Source organism: Stegastes partitus, unplaced genomic scaffold, assembly GCF_000690725.1.
Source record: "Stegastes partitus isolate 25-593 unplaced genomic scaffold, Stegastes_partitus-1.0.2 Scaffold238, whole genome shotgun sequence".
NCBI classification, from domain to species: domain Eukaryota; kingdom Metazoa; phylum Chordata; class Actinopteri; family Pomacentridae; genus Stegastes; species Stegastes partitus.
In genome coordinates, this window is record NW_007577969.1 from 493,488 (window position 1) to 514,094 (window position 20,607).

General features: G+C 38.6%; 1 protein-coding gene across 1 annotated transcript in view; it reads left to right on the plus strand.

Moving 5' to 3' along the window:
* zmym2 (zinc finger, MYM-type 2) overlaps positions 1-20,607 on the plus strand; it is a 42,234-nt gene that overhangs the window by 9,635 nt on the left and 11,992 nt on the right. The window contains exons 4-18 of the mRNA XM_008281594.1: positions 5,978-6,132; positions 6,720-6,868; positions 7,647-7,809; positions 10,616-10,828; positions 12,642-12,792; positions 13,292-13,407; positions 14,172-14,297; positions 16,293-16,443; positions 16,734-16,906; positions 17,008-17,173; positions 18,116-18,144; positions 18,408-18,549; positions 18,797-18,918; positions 19,077-19,230; positions 19,424-19,549. Coding sequence (XP_008279816.1) covers positions 5,978-6,132; positions 6,720-6,868; positions 7,647-7,809; positions 10,616-10,828; positions 12,642-12,792; positions 13,292-13,407; positions 14,172-14,297; positions 16,293-16,443; positions 16,734-16,906; positions 17,008-17,173; positions 18,116-18,144; positions 18,408-18,549; positions 18,797-18,918; positions 19,077-19,230; positions 19,424-19,549 — 2,136 coding nt within the window. The remainder of the gene's footprint in view (positions 1-5,977; positions 6,133-6,719; positions 6,869-7,646; positions 7,810-10,615; positions 10,829-12,641; positions 12,793-13,291; positions 13,408-14,171; positions 14,298-16,292; positions 16,444-16,733; positions 16,907-17,007; positions 17,174-18,115; positions 18,145-18,407; positions 18,550-18,796; positions 18,919-19,076; positions 19,231-19,423; positions 19,550-20,607) is intronic.

Consider the following 20,607-nt stretch of genomic DNA (forward strand, 5'->3'; position numbering starts at 1 on the left):
ACCTTCTTGCTGCGAGGCAACAGTGCTAACCAACTGCGCCACCTGGCAGCCCCACATTGTTATTTATTTAACATAAACATGTCGCAAAGTATAAAAGAGCCGTGATAGATAGATAGGGTAGAAGGGTACCATACAAATTAGGATGGTGACATACATTGTGATTGAGTAATCATGGTTTGTTTATTCCAGCTTTTTGTCATACCTCTTTTGCACATAACAAGGGACAAAAATGATACAGCGAGGATTCACCTCTGCATCCTCGCTAATAGATCCTCCTCTCTCCTTCAGATGCATTTTAGGAATTTATTTATTTATTTTTTTAAAATTTATTTTTGGGCTTTTCCGCCTTTAATGATAGTTGAAAGTGAAAGATAGACAGAGAAACGTGGGGAGGAGAGTGGGGAAATGACATGCAGTAAATGAGCCGCTGGCTGGAATCGAACTGCGTCGGGGACTATAGCCCCTGTACGTGGGTCGCCCGCCCTACCCACTGAGCTATCCAGGCGCCCTGCATTTTAGGAATTTAGACATCCTTTAACATATAGTTGAAACCAGAAATTTACATTAGCTGTATAGAAAGACACATAACCTTTTTTTTTTCTTTTCTCACTGTCTGACATTTAATGTGACTAAAATGTTCCTGTTTTAGGTCAGTTAGGATTACCAAAATTATTTCTTTTTGCTAAACACCAGAATGATGAGAGAATTTTTTTTTTTATTATGTTCTTCAAAGTCAGAAGCGTACATACATTTCCTTAGTATTTCATAGCATTGCCTTTAAACTGTATGACTTGGGTCAGATGTTTTGGGTGTCCTTCTACAAGCTTCTCACAATAGTTTGATGAATTCTGGCCCATTCCTCCTGACAGAACTGGTGCAACTGAGTCAGATTTGTTGGCTGCCTTGCTTCACACACCTTTTCAGCTCTGTCCACAAATTTTCTACGGGATTTACATCAAGGCTTTGTAATGGCCACTCAAAAATATTGACTTTGTTGTCCTGAAGCCTCTTTGTAACTAATCTGGTGGTATGTTTATGGTCATTGTCCATTTGAAGACCCATTTGTGCCCAAGCTGTAACTTCCTGGCTGATGTCTTGAGATGTTGCTTCAATGTTTCCACATAATGTTCTTTCCTCATGATGCCATCTATTCTGTAAAGTGCATCAGTCCCTCCTGCAGCAAAACATCCCACAACATGATGCTGCCACCCCCGTACTTCACAGTTAAGATGGTTTTCTCAGGCTTCAAGCTTCCCCCTTTTCCTTCCAAATTTAACGATGGTCATTAAGGCCAAACAGTTCAATTTTAGTTTCATCAGACCACAGGACATGTGTCCAGAAATGAAGGTCTTTGTCCCTGTGTGCATTTGCAAACTAATCTGGCTTTTTTTATATGTTGCTTTTGGAGTAATGTCTTCTTCCTCTCTGAGTAACCTATCAGCCCGTGTCGGTACAGGACTCATTTCACTGTGGATAATGACACACTCTTCTTCAGCAGCATCTTCACAAGGTCTTTTACTTTTGTTCTGGGGTGGAAATGTACATTTTGCACCAAAACACTTCATCTCTGGAACACAGAACCCGTCTCCTTCCTGAGCACTATGATGGCTGGACATTCCCATGGTGGTTATACTTGCATATAATTGCTTGAACAGATGGACGTGGAACCTTCAGGCATCTGGAAATTGTGCCCAAGGATGAACCAGACTTGTGGAGGTCCACCATCCTCTTCCTGACATCTTGGCTGATTTCTTTAGATTTTCCCACGTTGTCACAAAAGGCAGCAGTGTGTTTGAGGTGTGCCTTAAAATACATCCACAGGTGTGCCTCCAATTAACTCAAATGTTGTCAATTAACCAATCAAAAGCTTCCAAAGCCATGGCATCATCATCTGGGCTTTTCCAAATAGTTTGAAGGCAAAGTAATCTTAGTGTATGGAAACTTCTGATTTTAAAGAAAGTAATAAAAAGTCTCTAAGAAATTCTGTAAAAAACTCTCTCCCCTCTCTCTCTCATTATTATATAGTGTTTCAACTGTAGCATGCTAAGATTGCTTTTCACATCACAGGCAGGTGGATAGAGGAGGCGCGGAAGCTTAAAATAGTGAAAAGAGATGAGCTTCTGGTAGGTTAATTGATGACTCTAAATTGGCCGTAGGGTTGAATGTGAGCGTGCATAGCTGTCTGCCTCTTTGTTTCATTCCTGCGTTGGATCTGTCCAAGGTGTACACTGCCGCTCATCCAGTGTGAGCAGAGATAGGCTCTACTCTCCACAACCCTCAACAGGTTTAAAGCCAGTCTAGCTAATGTGTGTTTGGATGAATGGATCTTGCATGTTGCCTACACTGGTTTGTCCCTTCAGAACTCACTCTTACACTCCTCATGGCTTTCATGTGAAACCGGCTGTGTCCTGCTTCAACGCTGGGTTTTGTGGAATTGCTGTTAAGCTCTGTTTCTATTTTACCACCCTCATTTGGAATTGAGGGCTACTCATACTAACTCAGAGGAAAGGCAGAATTAGTGAAGATGGCACATTAACCTGAATACAGTTTAAGAACGTTACAGTCGATCAGATGTGATAGAAAGTATTCAATACTTGATCTTTGGCCTCGAAATTTGGGACTAAATACCTGTCGAACAAACTTTTACAGGTTTTCGCTTTACCAGTGTAACTTAAACTGTCGGTGTTTTCTTGGCACAAGCATCTCAGTTGTTGCTGGTTTCTGTTTACTGCTGCATGTATGCTTGTTATTGTGGTCTCTGAATGCTGCAAATGACCTGCACAGACACAGCTTCAGTCAAGTGACTTCACAGAAACGTAAATCGTGGTAACAGCAAAATCATCTGATGACTAAGAAATGGATTTTGTTTTTGGGTTATGATGGCATTAAATATACTTTGTAATGTAGGTGGAAGAAAATGATTTAAGTCCCTAGTAGACTAGTTACAGTACAGATACAAATCAGGTCAACAGCCACTGTTGATTTAGTAATTTACACTGATTTACATGAATGTCAGCTTGTTAATTTTAAATTTGTCAGTTGTGTAAACATTAATAAACAAATAACATGCAGCAAGTTGAACACTAGTATTTGTTAAGCATACAGGCATATATGCATTCTACTTAAAAGTCAATGTTCAAAGCTGGATAAACTAAATTACCAGGACACTCATGCCCATGTAGAGACACTAACTGTGCTTAAATGCAAAAACATTATGGAATCAAGAAACAAGCTTTCCTCAGCTAGAGTGAAGGATGAACCAAACCACAGTTATTGTTGAGCTGGACACACTGTGAAAAAGCACAGCCCCCTCATTCAAACACAGATTCACCCTGCAGCAAAAGTGCAATAGGACTGCACAGGTATGGCTAAAATGCTACTTATGTTTGATCAGTATTGAGATCACAGTCATTTGTCATGACTGTTCACTAACTTGAGCTGTAAAATATTTTGATTGTGGTTCCACATTTTAAAAGAGCACATGTTACACTGCCATGTGGTGCTACTTTCCTGCTAATGTACAGAGCTTTGCATCAAAATCAAACTGGTTTTTATTCCCAGTGCATCTCCTAAAAGAAAAATGTAAGACCAGAATTTCTTACTTAAAACAAAATCAGCAGAGCTGCTTTCATGTATATGTTGTGTGATATGCTGAGTCACTGTGTAGCGTTCAGTCATTTTTTCCAGAAGTTCAGGCAGCAAAAGGTTGAAAATTCAGTGTGATGTCATTCTTCTTGGAGTTCATGCATTTATTGCACTTCAGCTTGTGGTGCTTTTTTCAGGTGGTTGGGCAGGTTAGTCATGTTGCTTTGCAGCACAGACATAAGTCTCATGTATTCTTTGCATATATTTTGTTCTTGTTCAACATAATTTGCCCTGAATCCAAAATGGCTCCAACAGAAGATGATCTGTTTCAAGGGAGGAGCGCTTTACCTTCTTCTCCAGACATTTGATTTGTATGTTGTTTGTCTGCTCTCTTTGCTTATTACTCTTCTACTCACATGCTGCCGCTACATCCAGGAAATTTTTGCACAGGCTGCCACCGCAACAGTGCATGAGCAGCAGTATGACGGCACCCCAAATGTGAAGCTGTTCGTTTAGAATGCAGTTAATTTGATATGCAGCAGAGTTCTCTATGAGCCAATAAAATGTCAGTATCACAGTCACAGTGTATATTTAAATACGAGAAGCCAAAATCTTGATTGAGATTAATATTGGACTCCTTGTGTAGCCCTCCATTGAAACATCATCCAGCAAAGCACAGAATTGGCTAATCAAACATACATTCTTGGTGGATTGCTTGTGTTTACCTCATGATCATCATGAAAGAGGATAAAATGTCCAGTGACGATTTTCCAGAGTGGTAAAATCCTTCTTTGTAGTTTTTATATATTTTTTATTTTCCTGGCTCAGAAGGGCCTATGAGGAGTGACTACATGTGACAGTAAACATGACTTATCTGCACCCAGTAAAGGCATTTAGTCTTTGTTATGGTTGACAGAATTCTATGCACTTTCCTGTTATTTTTGACCATTAGCTAAACTAAAATGTCTACCATGCTTGAGTAAATAAAACCACACTTAAGAAGACTGGTTACAGATTATTTATTTTTCATTTAACCCTTAATTCTTAGCATTTTGGCACTGGTGAGTTTCCTTTGATGTTGATTGATACCTCTCCTGGGGGTGGCAAAAATTAAACCCCCCCAAAACACAAACTGTACAGTGTTTTATGGTCTTAAACCTCAAACCTCTTTGCTCCATAACTCTGAATGGCTTCCTGGTTGGTGTTTTGTCATAGCCTCACCAGCAAACAAATTTATGCACCAGCCAATGCATCCTATTAGATTTTTCCTAATGCAGTGCTGTTTTGAATGTTCTGTCATGCTTACTGAGGAATGGGACAGCAACTCGTGAAGTCATCTCTTAATAAGTCAAAGAACCAGACACCAAGCTTGTTTTGCTTCTCTCCCCCTCATTGTATCATTGTACTTTCTAAACATTAAGACACTTAGAATTATAGGTAAACCCCTTCAGCAAAAAGATGCAGCATTGCAGACCTATAGGGAGTTTGTTTTTAAATGGTGACCATTCTGACATAGTGAGTTTATAGGGTGGGACACTGGAAGAGTGTTTCTGAGTTGCTCCATGCAGACTCCAGATGGTGCTATTGAGTGTAATTTGCTCTTCTACATTAGCTTGTGGATGTTTTTTTTGTTGTTGTTGTTTCATGTCTTCAGTTTTTTTCCTGTGCATCAGAATATTAGAAATTCTTCTTTAAAAAAAATAAACTTCTTTCTGCACAGCGTCTTAACCAGTTTTACAACTTTAAAAAAAACAAACCATAATTTTGCTTGAGGTGCAACAAGTGTGTAAGTTGGTGGTGCTCAGAGCAAGTGCGATGCTATTTCTTCACTGTCGGTTTTAGTAGGTGTTTCAACAAGCTGTAAATGTTATCCTTTATCATTGTCAGGATACTTGTGGGGCTCTTATATGGCCATACCACATGCAGGCAGCAGCATTCCTGATTCAACATGTCACATTTCTGTTTTACATTTGTTTTCCTGTCTGCCTTCATACCGTCCTCAGACCAATAAAGGCAAAAACCACAGAAATAATCATCTGAGACATGTTGTGAAGAAAGGAATGTCCAGGCTTCTAACATTAAGAAAGTCATGACTAAGTGAATTAATAAGCAGCTCACTTTTGCAATATGATATAGCCAGAGATATGTAGACACCAATATGTCTAACAAGAGTTCATTCCACTCTTCTGAGGACTTTTACTCTATTTTGGAACCTGTTTGTTGGGATTTGCTCCCATTTAGCCACAATGGCCAGTGATGCTACTGTTTAAATATGAAACTAAGATGCCTCGCATAGCACATGCAAAAAAGCCCTGAACTATAAGTACACCAGGCTGCTGTATCGACACAATGTCGTCCATATACTTAATGTTTATGCTTTCTTTCCCTTCAGATTCATGGATCTCTCAGTCAGCTTCAGTCCCTCGCAACCAAAAACAGACAGGGGTGGACTCCCCGTCGACCGCCACCTCGTTGCCCAAACCTCCAGGCCAGTCTTCCACCTCTACTTCTTCCTCAGGCTCTCAGCCCCAGCCCAGGACAGTCAAGGTGATCCACTCTGGTCATTCAGGTCCTGTGTAGTTGCATTAGATGTAGTTCACTGTGTACAGGAATATGTTCGACGTGAAAGCATATATGCAAACACAGCACAACCTGAGTAGATTCATAGGTTATCACAGAATTCCCTATGAGCACCGGTCAGTATGATACTAAGACAGTCGACCAACTCGTATGTATTTTTACTTAAAACCAAATGAGATTTAACACAACTTGTTACATTCATTATCTCGTGTTTTTCTTTGCTTTATCATACATTTACAGTGTTAGCTAATGATTACAGTTTCCCCTTTTGTGTTGCACTGTTTAATTATATTTGGAGCAGTTTGTGCAATAGATAGTGTTTTTTGTGTTTTTTTTTTTTTTTAAACTTATTATCTGTACTTTTGCTGTCTGTTGATGTATGACTCAAAATGTGCAAGTCTCATTGAATCCAAGGCTGAAAAGATTTGCATGGCTAACATATATCTGCAGTGCTTTTGCAGATTATTACTGTTCTACTGGCAGCTAATTGAGTAAGGTCATAGATTGTTGAATCTTCCCTACAACTAAATCACTGTTGTGTTTGTTCATTCCAGGTGACCTGTGCAAACTGTAAAAAGCCTCTGAAGAAAGGCCAAACGGCCTACCAGCGTAAAGGCTCCACACACCTGTTCTGCTCGACCACCTGTCTCTCTGCCTTCTCACACAAACCCGCCCCCAAGAAGAGCTGCACCATGTGCAAAAAGTGAGTCTCACAATGAAGGAGATATTTTGTGGTTTTAATTTTGGTTTGCGCTGTATATGTATCATTTGGAATACATCAGAGTGTAGTGGGGTTTTAATGATGAACAGTCAGGACAGATTTCTGTCCTGTTTTTCACTACAGTACAAAGTTGTACACCTGTATTAAAACAGCACAACTGTGGTAAGAAGTACAGAGAACTCACAACTAAATTATTTTAAAGCAGATTTTTTGATTACTTATTTTACAAAAATGTACAAACTTAGAACCAACATGTTTTAAGTGCCGTAATACTGGAAGAAACATCTATATCTAGATAGATAGATAGATAGATAGATAGATAGATAGATAGATAATTTTTTATTTTATTTATTTATTTATTTTTTAAAGTTAGTGGGTGCGGCATATATTCAGGTGCACTCAGTAGTCCGAAAACTACGGTACTTTCCCCCAATAAACTCAAAAGTCACCTATGATTAGCTCAAAGACTATTGGAAAGTCAAGAATCTGATTATTCCTGTTTTTACTGTTTCTTGGTATCATTTTGGCAATTTTTAAAAATGCCATCCCTTTCAAACCCACCAGCAAGCAGTTAAGTAATAAAAGAAGTGCTCTTTTAAAAATAAATTTCCAGTGTGTTCCAATTACTAATTGACTGTTAACTCATACAAACTGTATTTGAATAGTACAAGTTCTGTTGTTGTTGTTCTTGCTTATTAATTCACCATTTCTGTAGATGTTTTTATGTATCTGTGTTCAGTCCTGTGCTTGTGTTTTCCAGGGACATCACAAACATGAAGGGCACCATCGTGGCGCAGGTCGACTCAAGCGAGTCTTTCCAGGAGTTCTGCAGCACCGGCTGCTTAGGTGCATATGAGAACAAGCAAAATCCTCCCAAATCAGGCCTCAAAACCAAATGCACTGTCTGCGGCAAGCTCACGGAGGTCAGTCTGTCTGAGACACTAAAAATCACACAATCTTACTTAACTTACTTAAACAGAGCAACATACATGCCACTATATTCTGGTGACTCGGATAGAATGAATATTTCAGTGCCGATGGATAGAAACAGTACTATAAGAATGGAGGGAAATGGTTTAAGGGACCTATGCACTGACTTCCTAATATACCAGGCACACCTGTACAGTGTAAATGTATTGTCTCTGTATCAGTGTGGCTTGAAGGATACGCCATGTGACATAAATTTCATCACCTGCCCAAATCCATGAGGGATTGTCTACACTACAAGCCTACCAACTGTGTACACACTAGAAAAACAAACTGAATATCCAATTGTAATATGTATAGAAGTGCACATCTGCTCACTGCTTGCAAGTCCACAGCTACCCACATCTGTATTTAAGTATGACCAAGGCTTGATGCAATCTAGAGGTGTCTCTCGCACTCCTACAAAACATCACAAATGCCTTTCAGTGTAACGCAGTGCAAAACACACAGAGCCTCGGGGCTGCTAGCATTCACCATCACTTCATTATTTACATCCTTGGCTTGGATGTTTGTTTTGAAAGAATTAATATTTAATGCCCGAGTCGTGTTGCCTTTTATCTACATCTTCTTACCCCCTTTCTTTATATTTTTGTTTTTGATTCTCCCCTTAATGAACATTCTATTTTCCATCATTTCATTGCTTCCGTGTCTCATCCTCTTTCTCTGCTTTACTGTCCTTCTCCTCAGGTCACTTTCATTCAATATTTATCTCCTGTCTGTCTATATCCTTGTCTCGAGTTCATTCCTTCTGACCTTTCTTGGCTTCCTGCATTTCAGTATGGCTTCTTAGGACCCATTTTAACCAGTCTTTATGGCCGCCACATACAAAAATAATCTTCTCAGACACCAAAGCGCTAATTTGTTGGTTGTATTTAAGTCATGTGATATATAGCACAAAATACGGTAATAGCTCAATTTGTGATCAGTATATGTGAAATAAATAAAATAACCATTCATTAGGTTAAGTTTAGCAAGGCTTCCTTTGTGGAATTGTCAATTTTACATATTCAGTATTAGTCTGTGGGATAGTTACCTGCATCGTAAGTCCCTTTCACAGTCTGTTCAAGATGAGAATAGTGTTTGCTTCGCCATTCTGTATAAAACATACAAACACAAATTTAGGCCGAGGGGGAATCTCTGTTCGCTATTAAACCAACAGTGGTGGTAGTCGCAAAGACGAATCAACATCAGTTTAAAAACGACAGTGTAGCAGGAAAACGTTGAGATTTTCTAATGACATGTCATATGTGTGTCGTGCAAACAGTAGGTTTAAAAATCAGACAATTAGTAGGTAACCTACAGGATCCAAGACGCCACTAGCAAGTGTCTGCAAAGTGGAGAGACAGTACCTGAAGGAAGTACCTTAAGCACTCAGTTCTTCAGATCTATTTTTTATGGGGTTTTGTATGTCTTACAAACTTGAAAATGTTAAGTAAAAGCTGTGAAAATATTACTGCTTCCAGTCCTTCAGCATTCCCCCGCAACTAAATAGCCTTTTAGCTTTACAAGCCAGTAAGTCAGTTTCTCAAAAAAAAAAAAAAAAACGGAGGAACTAACAGTCATTCAGCTAAAAAATGACATATTTCCGTCCCTTCATTGCTTACTGTGTTCAAGGTGAGCAGCTGCCTTCGTCAGCCAGATTTATTTACTCACCAGAGCTGTCTCTGCTAACTCTAAAATGTCTCAGACACAAGCGGAGCTCACTACATATTTTGTTTTTGACTGCAAGAGCAAACACAAGAATCTTCATGCACTCCCTGCATCCACTGATGATCCAGTGAATAACTTTGTTTTTGATGGCAGTGTCACCAAAGCAACAGGAAAATCCCTGGTGTTGGATTTGGAGCTACAAACACTGAATCAGCCTATTTAGAACACAGCTAAAACCAGAGATTACACAATTATGGTCAAATTAACCATATTTACAATACTTTGAGTGAACAATTAAAGGACACATTCTGAGGACATGTGAGTTTTTAATTAATTTACCAAAACGTAACATTGGTATTCTCTGTATTTTTGATATACGTTAAACTGATGCCGATGCTATTGTGTGACACATCAGGCCTTTAATTCTTGAATACCTGCATGCTATTTAAAATCACACACTGGGGAAGCATCGTGCCGGCTGTGTTTGGTTCAGTGTAAACAAGCAAAGGCAGCATTAGGGGTCTTTTTTACAGCAGTATAACAGGATCTCTGTTACAGCCACAGCCAACCAGTGCTACTGTCACCTAGCAACCACAACTATCTGCATTTCTGATGTCTTAAAAAAAAAATTATATAGATTTATTTATATATATATATATATATATATATATATTCTAAATTATATTGTATAGATAATAAAACGCATTACTTCTCTCTCCTGTTTCTATTAGCTGTATTTTACATGGGCTGCCATCCTTATCTATCGTCATAGGTCTTTGATGAATTGAAATTGGTAGATGGACATGAGTCCTTCAGTTTGTATTGCATGCATTCATGATTATTTTATTTCTTTGAGTTGGTCATTTTAGCACACCTATAAATGTGAAGGCCGAGTTAGTCATCGAGATGTTGATGAACTGATGAACTGAAGCCTTCATTTTCACAGTTAGATTTCAACAGAAATGTTTTTCTGATAAGCTAGATATCCACTAAAACCGGTGAAGCAATGTGTAACTACATGGTGAAATTTATTTTAAAAAGTAACTTAGGTTTAGTAAATCAGTCTCTTTCTGCATCTTTTTCTGTCTACAGATCCGGCATGAGGTTAGCTTTAAGACTGTGACCCATAAGATCTGCAGCGACGCATGTTTCAACGTCTACCGCAGGGCCAATGGGCTCATCATGAACTGCTGCGAGCAATGTGGTGACTACCTGCCCAGCCGGGCATCAGCCAACCACTTCCTGTTGGTTGATGGTCAACAGAAACGCTTCTGCTGCCAGAACTGCATCAAGGAGTACAAGCAGGTAATGTTGGCCCACCTGCAGGCCTTAAGTGTGTACATTTTACTAGATTAGAGTCTATTTGATTCCTGTACTTCATTCAACTATGTTGATTTAAAGCAGCAATATCTCTGCTCTGCAGTGACAACTTAAATTCATGCAAAAGCTTTTGTTGTTTTAATTTTTCTGTGGTGCCTCCTTCTGTCCCTCACCACCAGGAAACTGTCCCAAAAGCAACTCAAATGTAAATACAGCAAACAGATTTACTTGGACTGACCACTCACCTTCCTATAATCCCTCCAAAATATTTGCAGTTGCAGTAACAAAAATATACATTTAATAAATATCCAAGTAAGACAGAAAATGGCACTTAAATGAATATGGGAGTGAGCCAAGATTCTATTTATCGACAAAGTGTTCACAGAAATCAAAATAGTGGCTCAAATAATGACGATTGATGTTCAGAGAAGTATAAAGGAGATTTCAGAAATGGTCAGCGTGGAGTGTAATTTTGTGAAGATGTTTCTTTGAGATGCTACTTATTATTTATCAAATGAAAATCACAATTTCTTCAAATACAGTTTGAAAGTCTCACAGGAATTTCAGCTTCCGAGGATATTTTTGCTTATCACTGACAATTTTAGCTTTTTGCTGTCACCTTGATTTATGGAGTTACATAATTCACCAGACAGTGTCACTGTTCTACCTGTCAGTTCTGTAGAGGAGTAATGATTATAGGCAGAGACATGGCTCACAATCCTTACATCTACCTGTGATATCACAATAATATCATATCAATATATGTGTGTCTGTGTGTGTGTCTACGTGTGTGTCTGTGTGTGTGTCTGTGTGAGTGTGTGTGTGTGTCTTCAAGCAGTACAGTTTAGTGCTCAGCATACCTCTTGATCTCTTAAAACTCCTAGTAATACTGTTATCAAGTTTTTACAGAAAATGTTAAAGCTAAATTGTGTTGCTAAGCATTGTTAACCCAAAATTAGAGGTTGAAGTTGTATTCGTTGCTTGGCAACCCCAGCTTTTTGGATGTTATAATAATAACTGGATGAAAACCACAGGGTCTGCCTCATTTTAGCGACAGAAAATTCAAACGAGAGTTTGATTTGTCCACTATTGAGCCATGCAGTACAAACATAAGTGTCTCTGTCTGCTGGACTAAAGCTCCCTGCCTCTTTGGGGCATTTTAATTGGTTATCTTTACTTCATCTGAGCAGCTTTGTTGTCTATGTTTGTATAAACAATAACCATCAAAACTGGCAGACTATCAGGAAAAATCGTAAGCAAGACATCTAAGTCATGTTTTGCTTCTCAGTTTTAATCAGTTTCTGTAGAAGTGGCTTTGCACATTGAGGAAAGTGACCTTATTCTTCACTAAGATATCTTTGTATTTTCCTTATTGTGCTTCCTACTCTTACAGCACACATTAAAGATGGGTTTTCATTTTAGAGCTGATGCTACAACTGCAAGTCATTATAGTAATGATAGGACAAAGGGTATAATATGTTCGCTTCTGTGGCTAAGCAATGGGAAATTAATCTTAAAATGAACAAACTGTTAAACACAGTACATGAAACATTTTCTGTTTACTCCACAATAATGCTCATATGTGAAGGTCTACTGAGTTAAAATCACAAATCACTCTGCATTCCCAACAAACACAGTAATACCTCTGAGTTATGATGCTGTCTGTTTTTAGCTGTTAAAGCGCCATCCGCATTACTATCCGTTGACATCACAATGTTTTTTGTCGGATTTTATAATTAGTATTATCGCTGTCGTGTGAAATTGGTCATTGTTTTGATATTCTCCCTCTCTGTTCCAGGCCCACAGTAAACTTGCAAGTTGTCTGACTTGCAAAACACTGATAAAGACTGGCGAGGTCCTCCACAGCCTCGGAGCAGGCGGCACCATGGGCTCCTACTGCTCTGTCAACTGTATGAACAAGGGCAAGTTGGCGTCAACGTCCTTCCTCAGTGAGTAACCAGAATACACAAGCAGGATGGGTAACAAATTAAGCAGAGTCAAAGATGCTTAGTTTTTTTTCTAGGAACCATCCAAAATGTACCTTTTCCTTTTTTAAACCAGAATAAGACCTGCAGGTATGGTAATGCACATTAACACAGTTCCCTTAGGATGTTAAACAGATGTTAGCAACACAAGGTTGTGTTCTCATGGCTACAAGTGGGCAGTAGCAGGAACATAATGAGCGTTTAGCTTGGTAAGGGCTGAGTTGGCTTCTGTTCATGTTCAGAATTAGATTAACTCCCTGTGTGAATGCATTTAGGTTTATTGGTTTGTATGCTTCCTGCTTATTAAGCAGCAGAGAAAAGCTCCTTTTAACCTGTTTTTCCACACCTGATTGTTAGCAGCTTTCCGGAACAGTTCATGCTTAAGTGGGACAACCAGTTACATATATACATATATTTAAATGCACCTTTTATGCATTTTAATGTTATTTATCTGTGTGTGCAGACACAGAGCCCACGTGTCACTTCTGTAAGAGGAATTCATTACCGCAGTACCAGGCCACGCTGCCAGAGGGAAACATCCTCAACTTCTGCAGCTCACAGTGTGTTACCAAGTTCCAGGTGGGGAGTCTTTGTCATTTCAAACCTGAACACACAAATCTGAGTCTTTGTACAAAAAAAATACTGTGATATATCTTCTTTTGTGTTCTGATTTAAGCAAACTGATGTTGAAAATGAACATACTTTATGCTAATTCTAGTAAATAAATATCTCTTTTAATGGAACACACTGATGGACACTGTACTCCATGGCTCCACAGATTAGCATGGACATAAAACATTAGCTGTTAGCATCTAGCAGTTTTACACATACAAAAAGCAGCTCTAACACTACAGGATCCTTTAGCAGAGTGTATGACCTGATTAATTGTTTTTTTTAGCCCCACACATTTACATATCAATGAGGGTTTTTTTTAAAATTTCTTTTAAATTATTATGGTTTATGATACTTCTGGTTTGTGATATTTCTGCCTTCTATACCTTGCTTTTTTTTACCTGCTTTTTATTCAACTTGTTTTGTTCCTATTTTTTATCTTATACCCTGGTAAGCAACTTTGAGTATCTTGAAAAGCACTATACAAAATAAATTTATTATTATTCTTATTCTTATTCTTATTCTTCTTCTTCTTCTTCTTCTTATTATTATTATTATTATTATTATTGTACTGTTCATACAATACCAACCACATGCACCAGTGACTTTGTAGGTCTAAAGTCATGTTTATTTAATCAGTTACCTTGTTAGAACAAGCAGGTGGTGTATTTCAATATACCAAACATTAGGATGCTTATGCAGCTGCTAGTTAACACTTTTTTTCTTTACAGAATGCTACTCTTCAAACAGCCACCAATGGACAGACACCCCTCTCTACTACCAACAACACGGTCCAGCTGAAATGTAACTACTGTCGAGGAGCGTTCAGCTTAAAACCTGAAATTCTGGAGTGGGAGGTGAGACAGTCTTTTCATCTTTACACAGATAGCACAGAGAGACAGTTTGGTGTCTTTTTTTACCTGCAAATAACACACTTCAGGGCTCCAGACTAGGGCTGGGTAATATGGCCAAAAAATAATTATCATGACATAAATGAGAAGATTTGCAATAACAATATAACTGATGCTATAATTGACGCTATACAAATTGATGTCTTTTCATTATTTTTACTGAATTAAGTCTTACTCTAAGCAGTGACCGTGAGGTGGTAGATGATAGGTATCAAGACATTTAATGAATGTTATCGATTATGCATCGAATGTGGATGTCTGCACTCCACATTTCCTACAGATTGAAGAGGTAATTGTATATTTCTAGGACGCGTAGTGTGAAGAAAAAAAAAAAATGACAGGAAAAGTACAGCAAAGCCTGAATAATTTTTGCTTGCTTTGAGAAGCTTAAGAACAAAAATGCATGCTTTTTACCTTCATGCCCCCTTTTCCTCTGTCTTGCCGTTTTACTTTTCAGTTCCCCGAGTGAGCACATTTTAGTTACTGCAAATGAATCCAAACATTATGGAACATAAGTGACGCTAGATACAATACTTCAAAACTGCACAACTTTATTGGTACAAATTTTAAAAAAAGAGAACTTTTCTTTCCATTTAGCAAGCAGCCGTTTTTGATGTGCATTAAAGTTATATTGTACCAAAATCAATAGTGCATAAGTTATAAATTGCTTGCTGACAATTTGATCAATCAAAAGGCATTTGATATGGAAATGGGCTTACAAATCCTGAGCATAACAATGCATAGTATCCACAAAAGTAAAGAAGTAAAGTAGAGCTGCTTTGCAACATAAAACTTTGCAGCCAGTTCCTTTGGTCTCATCAAACAGGGGAGATGGGGGTGGTAGCGGGTGTCGGGCAAATGCTCGGATCTCAAAATTTTGATCAGGACACCACCACAATGACCGAATATTCTGATATTCGGGTCCAGCCCTACTGTGTCGGTTGATGCACTGCATTCGCCCTCCTCCTCGATCACCGCCATGCTTCTACCGCCATGTGCATTAGACCAGACGAAAACAACAGCATTGCAATACTCAAATTTTATTGTAATATTTTAATTTCATATCATCCCCTAACATTACACTGGTAATACTCCAGGTATTACCTACCTGGAGTCGGGCTGGCCCATATCATGGCCCAGCCCTACTCCAGACTGACTTTTCACTGGTAGCACTGCTGTGACCAGCTTTCTCACTTGGTCGCACCTTCCACCTTGTCACAGGAAAAACATATGACTTGCTGAAGATTTTCTTATCAATAGACACTACAATTTACAGATGTTCTCTAAACGCCCCACATTGCAGGCTTCAGAAGCTGCTGTTGGTATCTGTGGCGTGCTCAGACAGGTGTACGACCAAACATGACTTTGAATTTAGGGCGTTCTAATGTCAGATTTGTTCAAAATGAAGCAGAAAAAACAGCGAATACAGGTGGGCTCTGTTTTTCACTTATTTTTAAGCGTAAATAGTGCAGTACACCAAAGTTAATGAAGTATCGCTTTCCACTACTGTGGTTAACACAACAGCTTCCTGTGTCGGTTACAACGACATTAATCTCGCTCTTTTTATCTGCTTTTTATTCAACGTGTTTGTTTCTGTTTTTATCTTGTACCCTGTAAAGCAACTTTGAGTATCTTCAAAAGCGCTATACAAAATAAATACATTATTATTGTTAATGATCATCATGCACTCGCACTTGAAAATTTAACTTGCAAACTCTCAAAAAAAGGTCGTAAATATGACCATTTTGGTCGCAGTCTGAAACCCTGCACTTTAAACTACAATAAGTTTACCTTAGAACTTAAACAGTAGGTCAGTGAACAGAATATTAATCCTTATCAGTTCTATTGAATCATTTTAGTTGTTTTTTTCCTTGCATACACATGATGAATCCTAAACTACAATAGGTGTGGTACATTGAACCAAATGTTTGTTTTTTTCAGGATAAGGTCTATCAGTTCTGTAGTAAGACGTGCTGTGAGGACTACAAGAAGCTCCACTGTATAGTGACTTTTTGTGAGTACTGCCAAGAGGAGAAGACGCTACATGAGATGGTCAAGTTTTCTGGGGTCAAGAGACCATTCTGCAGTGAAGGTACTTGTTTCCAGTCCTCTCCTCTTCTGTTGAGGACACTTGATAAATCTGAGTAATGTTCTTGACAGTTTCGAAAAATGACAGTGACATAGTCCATTCATTTCTGTATTCTAAGTGTCTTAAATCATTTACCTGTTCAAGCCTTTGTTTTTGTCATGTTAGAACTAATTCTTAAAAATCTGAATTCTTTTGTACTGTTTTCCTTCTGTCTTTTCATTTTCTTCTTTTCCTTTCTCTGTTTGCATATTGTCTTTTTTTTTTATTATTATTTTGGTTTGTTCTTTTTCTAGGCTGTAAGCTTTTATTTAAGCAGGATTTTATCAAGCGACTGGGTCTGAAGTGTGTTAGCTGTAATCACTGCAACCAGCTCTGTAAGAGAGGTGTGACCCGGCAGCTTGGCGGCATGACCCGGGACTTCTGCAGCGAGACATGTGCCAAGAAGTTCAACGACTGGTACTACAAGGTCTGCTCATACATAATACATTAAGATAAATGTAGGCGTATATGTGCACAGAAATTAGTTCTCGGTAATATTCTGATATTGTCTCAATGTGCGGCCACTAGGCGGCGAGGTGCGACTGCTGTAAGGTGCAGGGTAACCTGACGGAGTCTGTGATGTGGAGAGCAGAGATGAAGCATTTCTGTGACCAGGAGTGTCTGTTGAAGTTCTACTGCCAGCAGAACGAGCCCATCATGGTGACACAGAAAGGCCCAGAGAACTCCAGCCTGGGTACAAATGAGTGTGTGTGAGCTTGCAGCAGTGACCTTTTAACCCTCTGACCTCCAGCCAGTTTCTGAGTGTTTCTTTTTGCTCCTGTCACATTTTTCTTCGCCATCAGATCATTTTTCCCTGCAGTAAAAAGGCCTGCACCTCTGTGGAAACAACATGACTAGCAGTAGAGAGAACTCAGACAGGTTTTCTGTGCAGTGTGAGACAGTTAGAATGCAATAAATCATAAAAGAAAAGAAAAAAATGGAAGTTGAATTTATTTCTTTATTTTACAGAAACTAATAAATAGTATAAGTCCTACCATAAAACATAAAAAATAAGATAGTTTTCTTTAAATATTTATTTTCCAAAAACTGAAAAAACCTGCAAGCAGCATGTTCAACAATTTCTCAGGTGCCCACAGGTGTTACCAATACCAAAATAGTGACTCTGCACACTGCAGATAATTTCCTTCCTACATTTTGAATTTGTTTGCATACTTATCTACTCTGTGCACAGTCTCAGTTGAGCTAAAAAAAAAGTCAGCAATTTTGTTGATGCTAATGGTTTGTTTTTGCCATTTTTTTCAAAAATTTAACATGTAAAGTGATTTTGATGAAATATCACGATTTTTGACTTCGGTATAATAAGGATTTTCAGTAGAATATAATGTCATCGATAGGTTCATGAACCACAGCAGAAAAAATTATCATTTTTTATGTGTCTACAGTTTCTGATTCTGATAAATGGTGTGATAATGGCACTTTTTTTAAGATAACTTGTCTTTCAAATCCGCCAACGAGTTCACGATTTCAGAATCAAGTAATGGGCTGAACATTGTGTCTTACAAAAACAAAACCTCGTTTTACATCATGTAGGTCTGTCTATGTTACTTTGTGTCACTCTTCTTGACTCAGTTCTTCATGAGGCAAAGATGTGATGTATTTCATTTTTCTCTTACAGGGCTTGATGTGCAAGGGGCCAAACTTGGGGTAAGTAAGAATTTACAAAAGATGCCAAGAAATTATTTCACATTAACTATTTTAATTAATTTACTGTAAAGGTTACATCAGTTTTTACCACTTATGTTTTGAAACATGGTGCATGCACTTTGACTTGTGTATCAACTTTGCTTTTTTACAATTTTATTTTACTTTGGCTTTGTTACTGCCATGTAAACAGATATTACTTTGAATTTTCTCTATAATATTGATGGTAGACCTGACGTTTGATTTGGTTCTCTTGCATGTTGCAGCTGGTGAACCAGAGTACTACAGCGTACACTAGTGGAGGTTTAGTGAGAGATGTCAAGAACAAGGCAGTGCTCTGCAAACCGCTCACCCTCACCAAGGCTACCTACTGCAAACCACACATGCAGAGCAAACTTTTACAGACAGGTAAAAGTGTTCCAAGCTGAAATCCGTCCATTTTTTGTTTCTTTATTGACCCTTACGAGTTAAACTGATGTCGCACACATGGCTAGGGGGTAATGATACAATGCAGTTAGCTACATAACTTGACTTGAGATGTTGTGCAGGGCTAAGTGCAGCATACAATCACGTCTCAGTTTACCAGTGTGTTCATTGCTTCATGACCCACTAACACATACTGATTTACTCATATAATGTTATGATTTGGCCACAGATGTAGATGATGGCGTGAAGAGGGAATATATTCCTGTACCTATACCTGTACCCGTCTTCATCCCCATGCCCATGAATATGTATTCCCAGTTAACTCCCAGTCCAGTCTCTCTGCCTGTACCGGTAAGACACGATCCCTATTCCATGATTTTCTGTGCTAAAAGACATATGTACACCAATAATGCTGGTTTTTCATTTTCATACAAAAGCAAGTAAGGATTTTTTTTTTTCTCAAAGTGATCCGATTGCTCATCAGAAACTTCAAATTCTTTTTCGTCCAGGTTCCTGTGCCTGTGTTCCTGCCCACCACCCTGCAGGGGGCAGAACAGATTGTCCAGACCATCAGCGAACTGAAAAACAAGGTTCTTCCCTCTGATCCAGCGGAGGCCGACCTGCTCTCCACGGCTGAGGTGGTCACAGAGGAGCAGAAGCCAGGTGGGCTGATCACAGGGTTGCATATCTGGATCAGACATCAGAGATGTGACTATAACAGTGCTGAGGAATCAGATACTGGACTGTGGAAAAGCTTTTGGAGCTAAAAGTAAAGGGTGGATGCTTTCAGAAATAACGACACTTGACGGAAGCTGCTACAAATGATAATGGGAGCCCACCTGGCTGTATGTTTCAGATGTGAAGCCGGTGAAGGTGAAGAGGGAGCACAAAGCAGAGGAGTCCTCCAGCAGCAGCGCCGAAGAAGAGGAGGAGGAGGATAAGTACGAGCCCGACCTGGACCTCGAAATGGACTTCCCTCAAGGTAAACACCTAATATGAATGTAGGGCCAGGGACACAGAATGTTTTTATATCGTTTATATTATACTGGTAGCTTTTTAGGAAACTATTATAATGACGGTTACAGACTTTCCGCAATGTCTTCTTTAGACTTTCTTTACATTTTTCAAGGTCTTTATAGACTTTGGCTCACATTTTACACAAGAAGTGGCTCTAAAATTTCTTCTTATTGCATTATAAGGCATTATACAAATACTAAAGCTTCTAATATTATAACAATCGCTATCATAATGTAAAAACAATGTAGTTTTACACTATTTGGTAATTGCCGATTTCAAGGCTTTGCTGTACCAAAAATAACTCAATAAACACATAATTCCTGAAAGTAGTTTGTAACATTAGCCTGTCCAAGCTTTGTAGGACTGTTTTGTTTAATTAGAATTCAAGCTATGCCTCTTTCCTTAGGCCAACATTCTTGTTTTGGAATTTTTCAAATGACTTTGTCCATCCCTACAGCCAAATTTCTGTCTGCACAAAGAGGACTGAAATTTCAAAACATCTTGTTATATTTATTTGGTCCCACCCATGTTTGAATGCCAAATGAATTAGCAAAGGCTTCTAAACTGAAATCAGTCCGTTTGTCTCCAGTGTGACACTCATTCTCTCTGTCTGTCTATTTGCATCTTCCCTTGTTGTTTGTTCAGTTTAGTGAAGCAGCTCTTATGTAACAACATCTGACTGCAGGAGGTTTTTAATGGATCAGTATCGTAATTGAGATTAAAATTCCTCCCTCTGGTTATTTCTGGACCTGCTGCCATCACCCGTATCACAGTAGAGGTTTTAAGATTTGGCATACTGTCCAGAGGAGGTGTGTAAATTCATTAGCTCGGCTAGCAATAAAGATGTTTTTTTGTGTTTTTATGCTTTCTTGGTCTTGCTGAGCCATGGTCATACTGTGACGTAATTGAACAGTGTTAAGTTGAAGTTTGGAAAAGTTTGTAAGTGATACTGAATCCTCAACATATTTTTGGTAAATAAATAGGACTGATAGCATCATAAAGGGTATTCTTTACTCTAATATA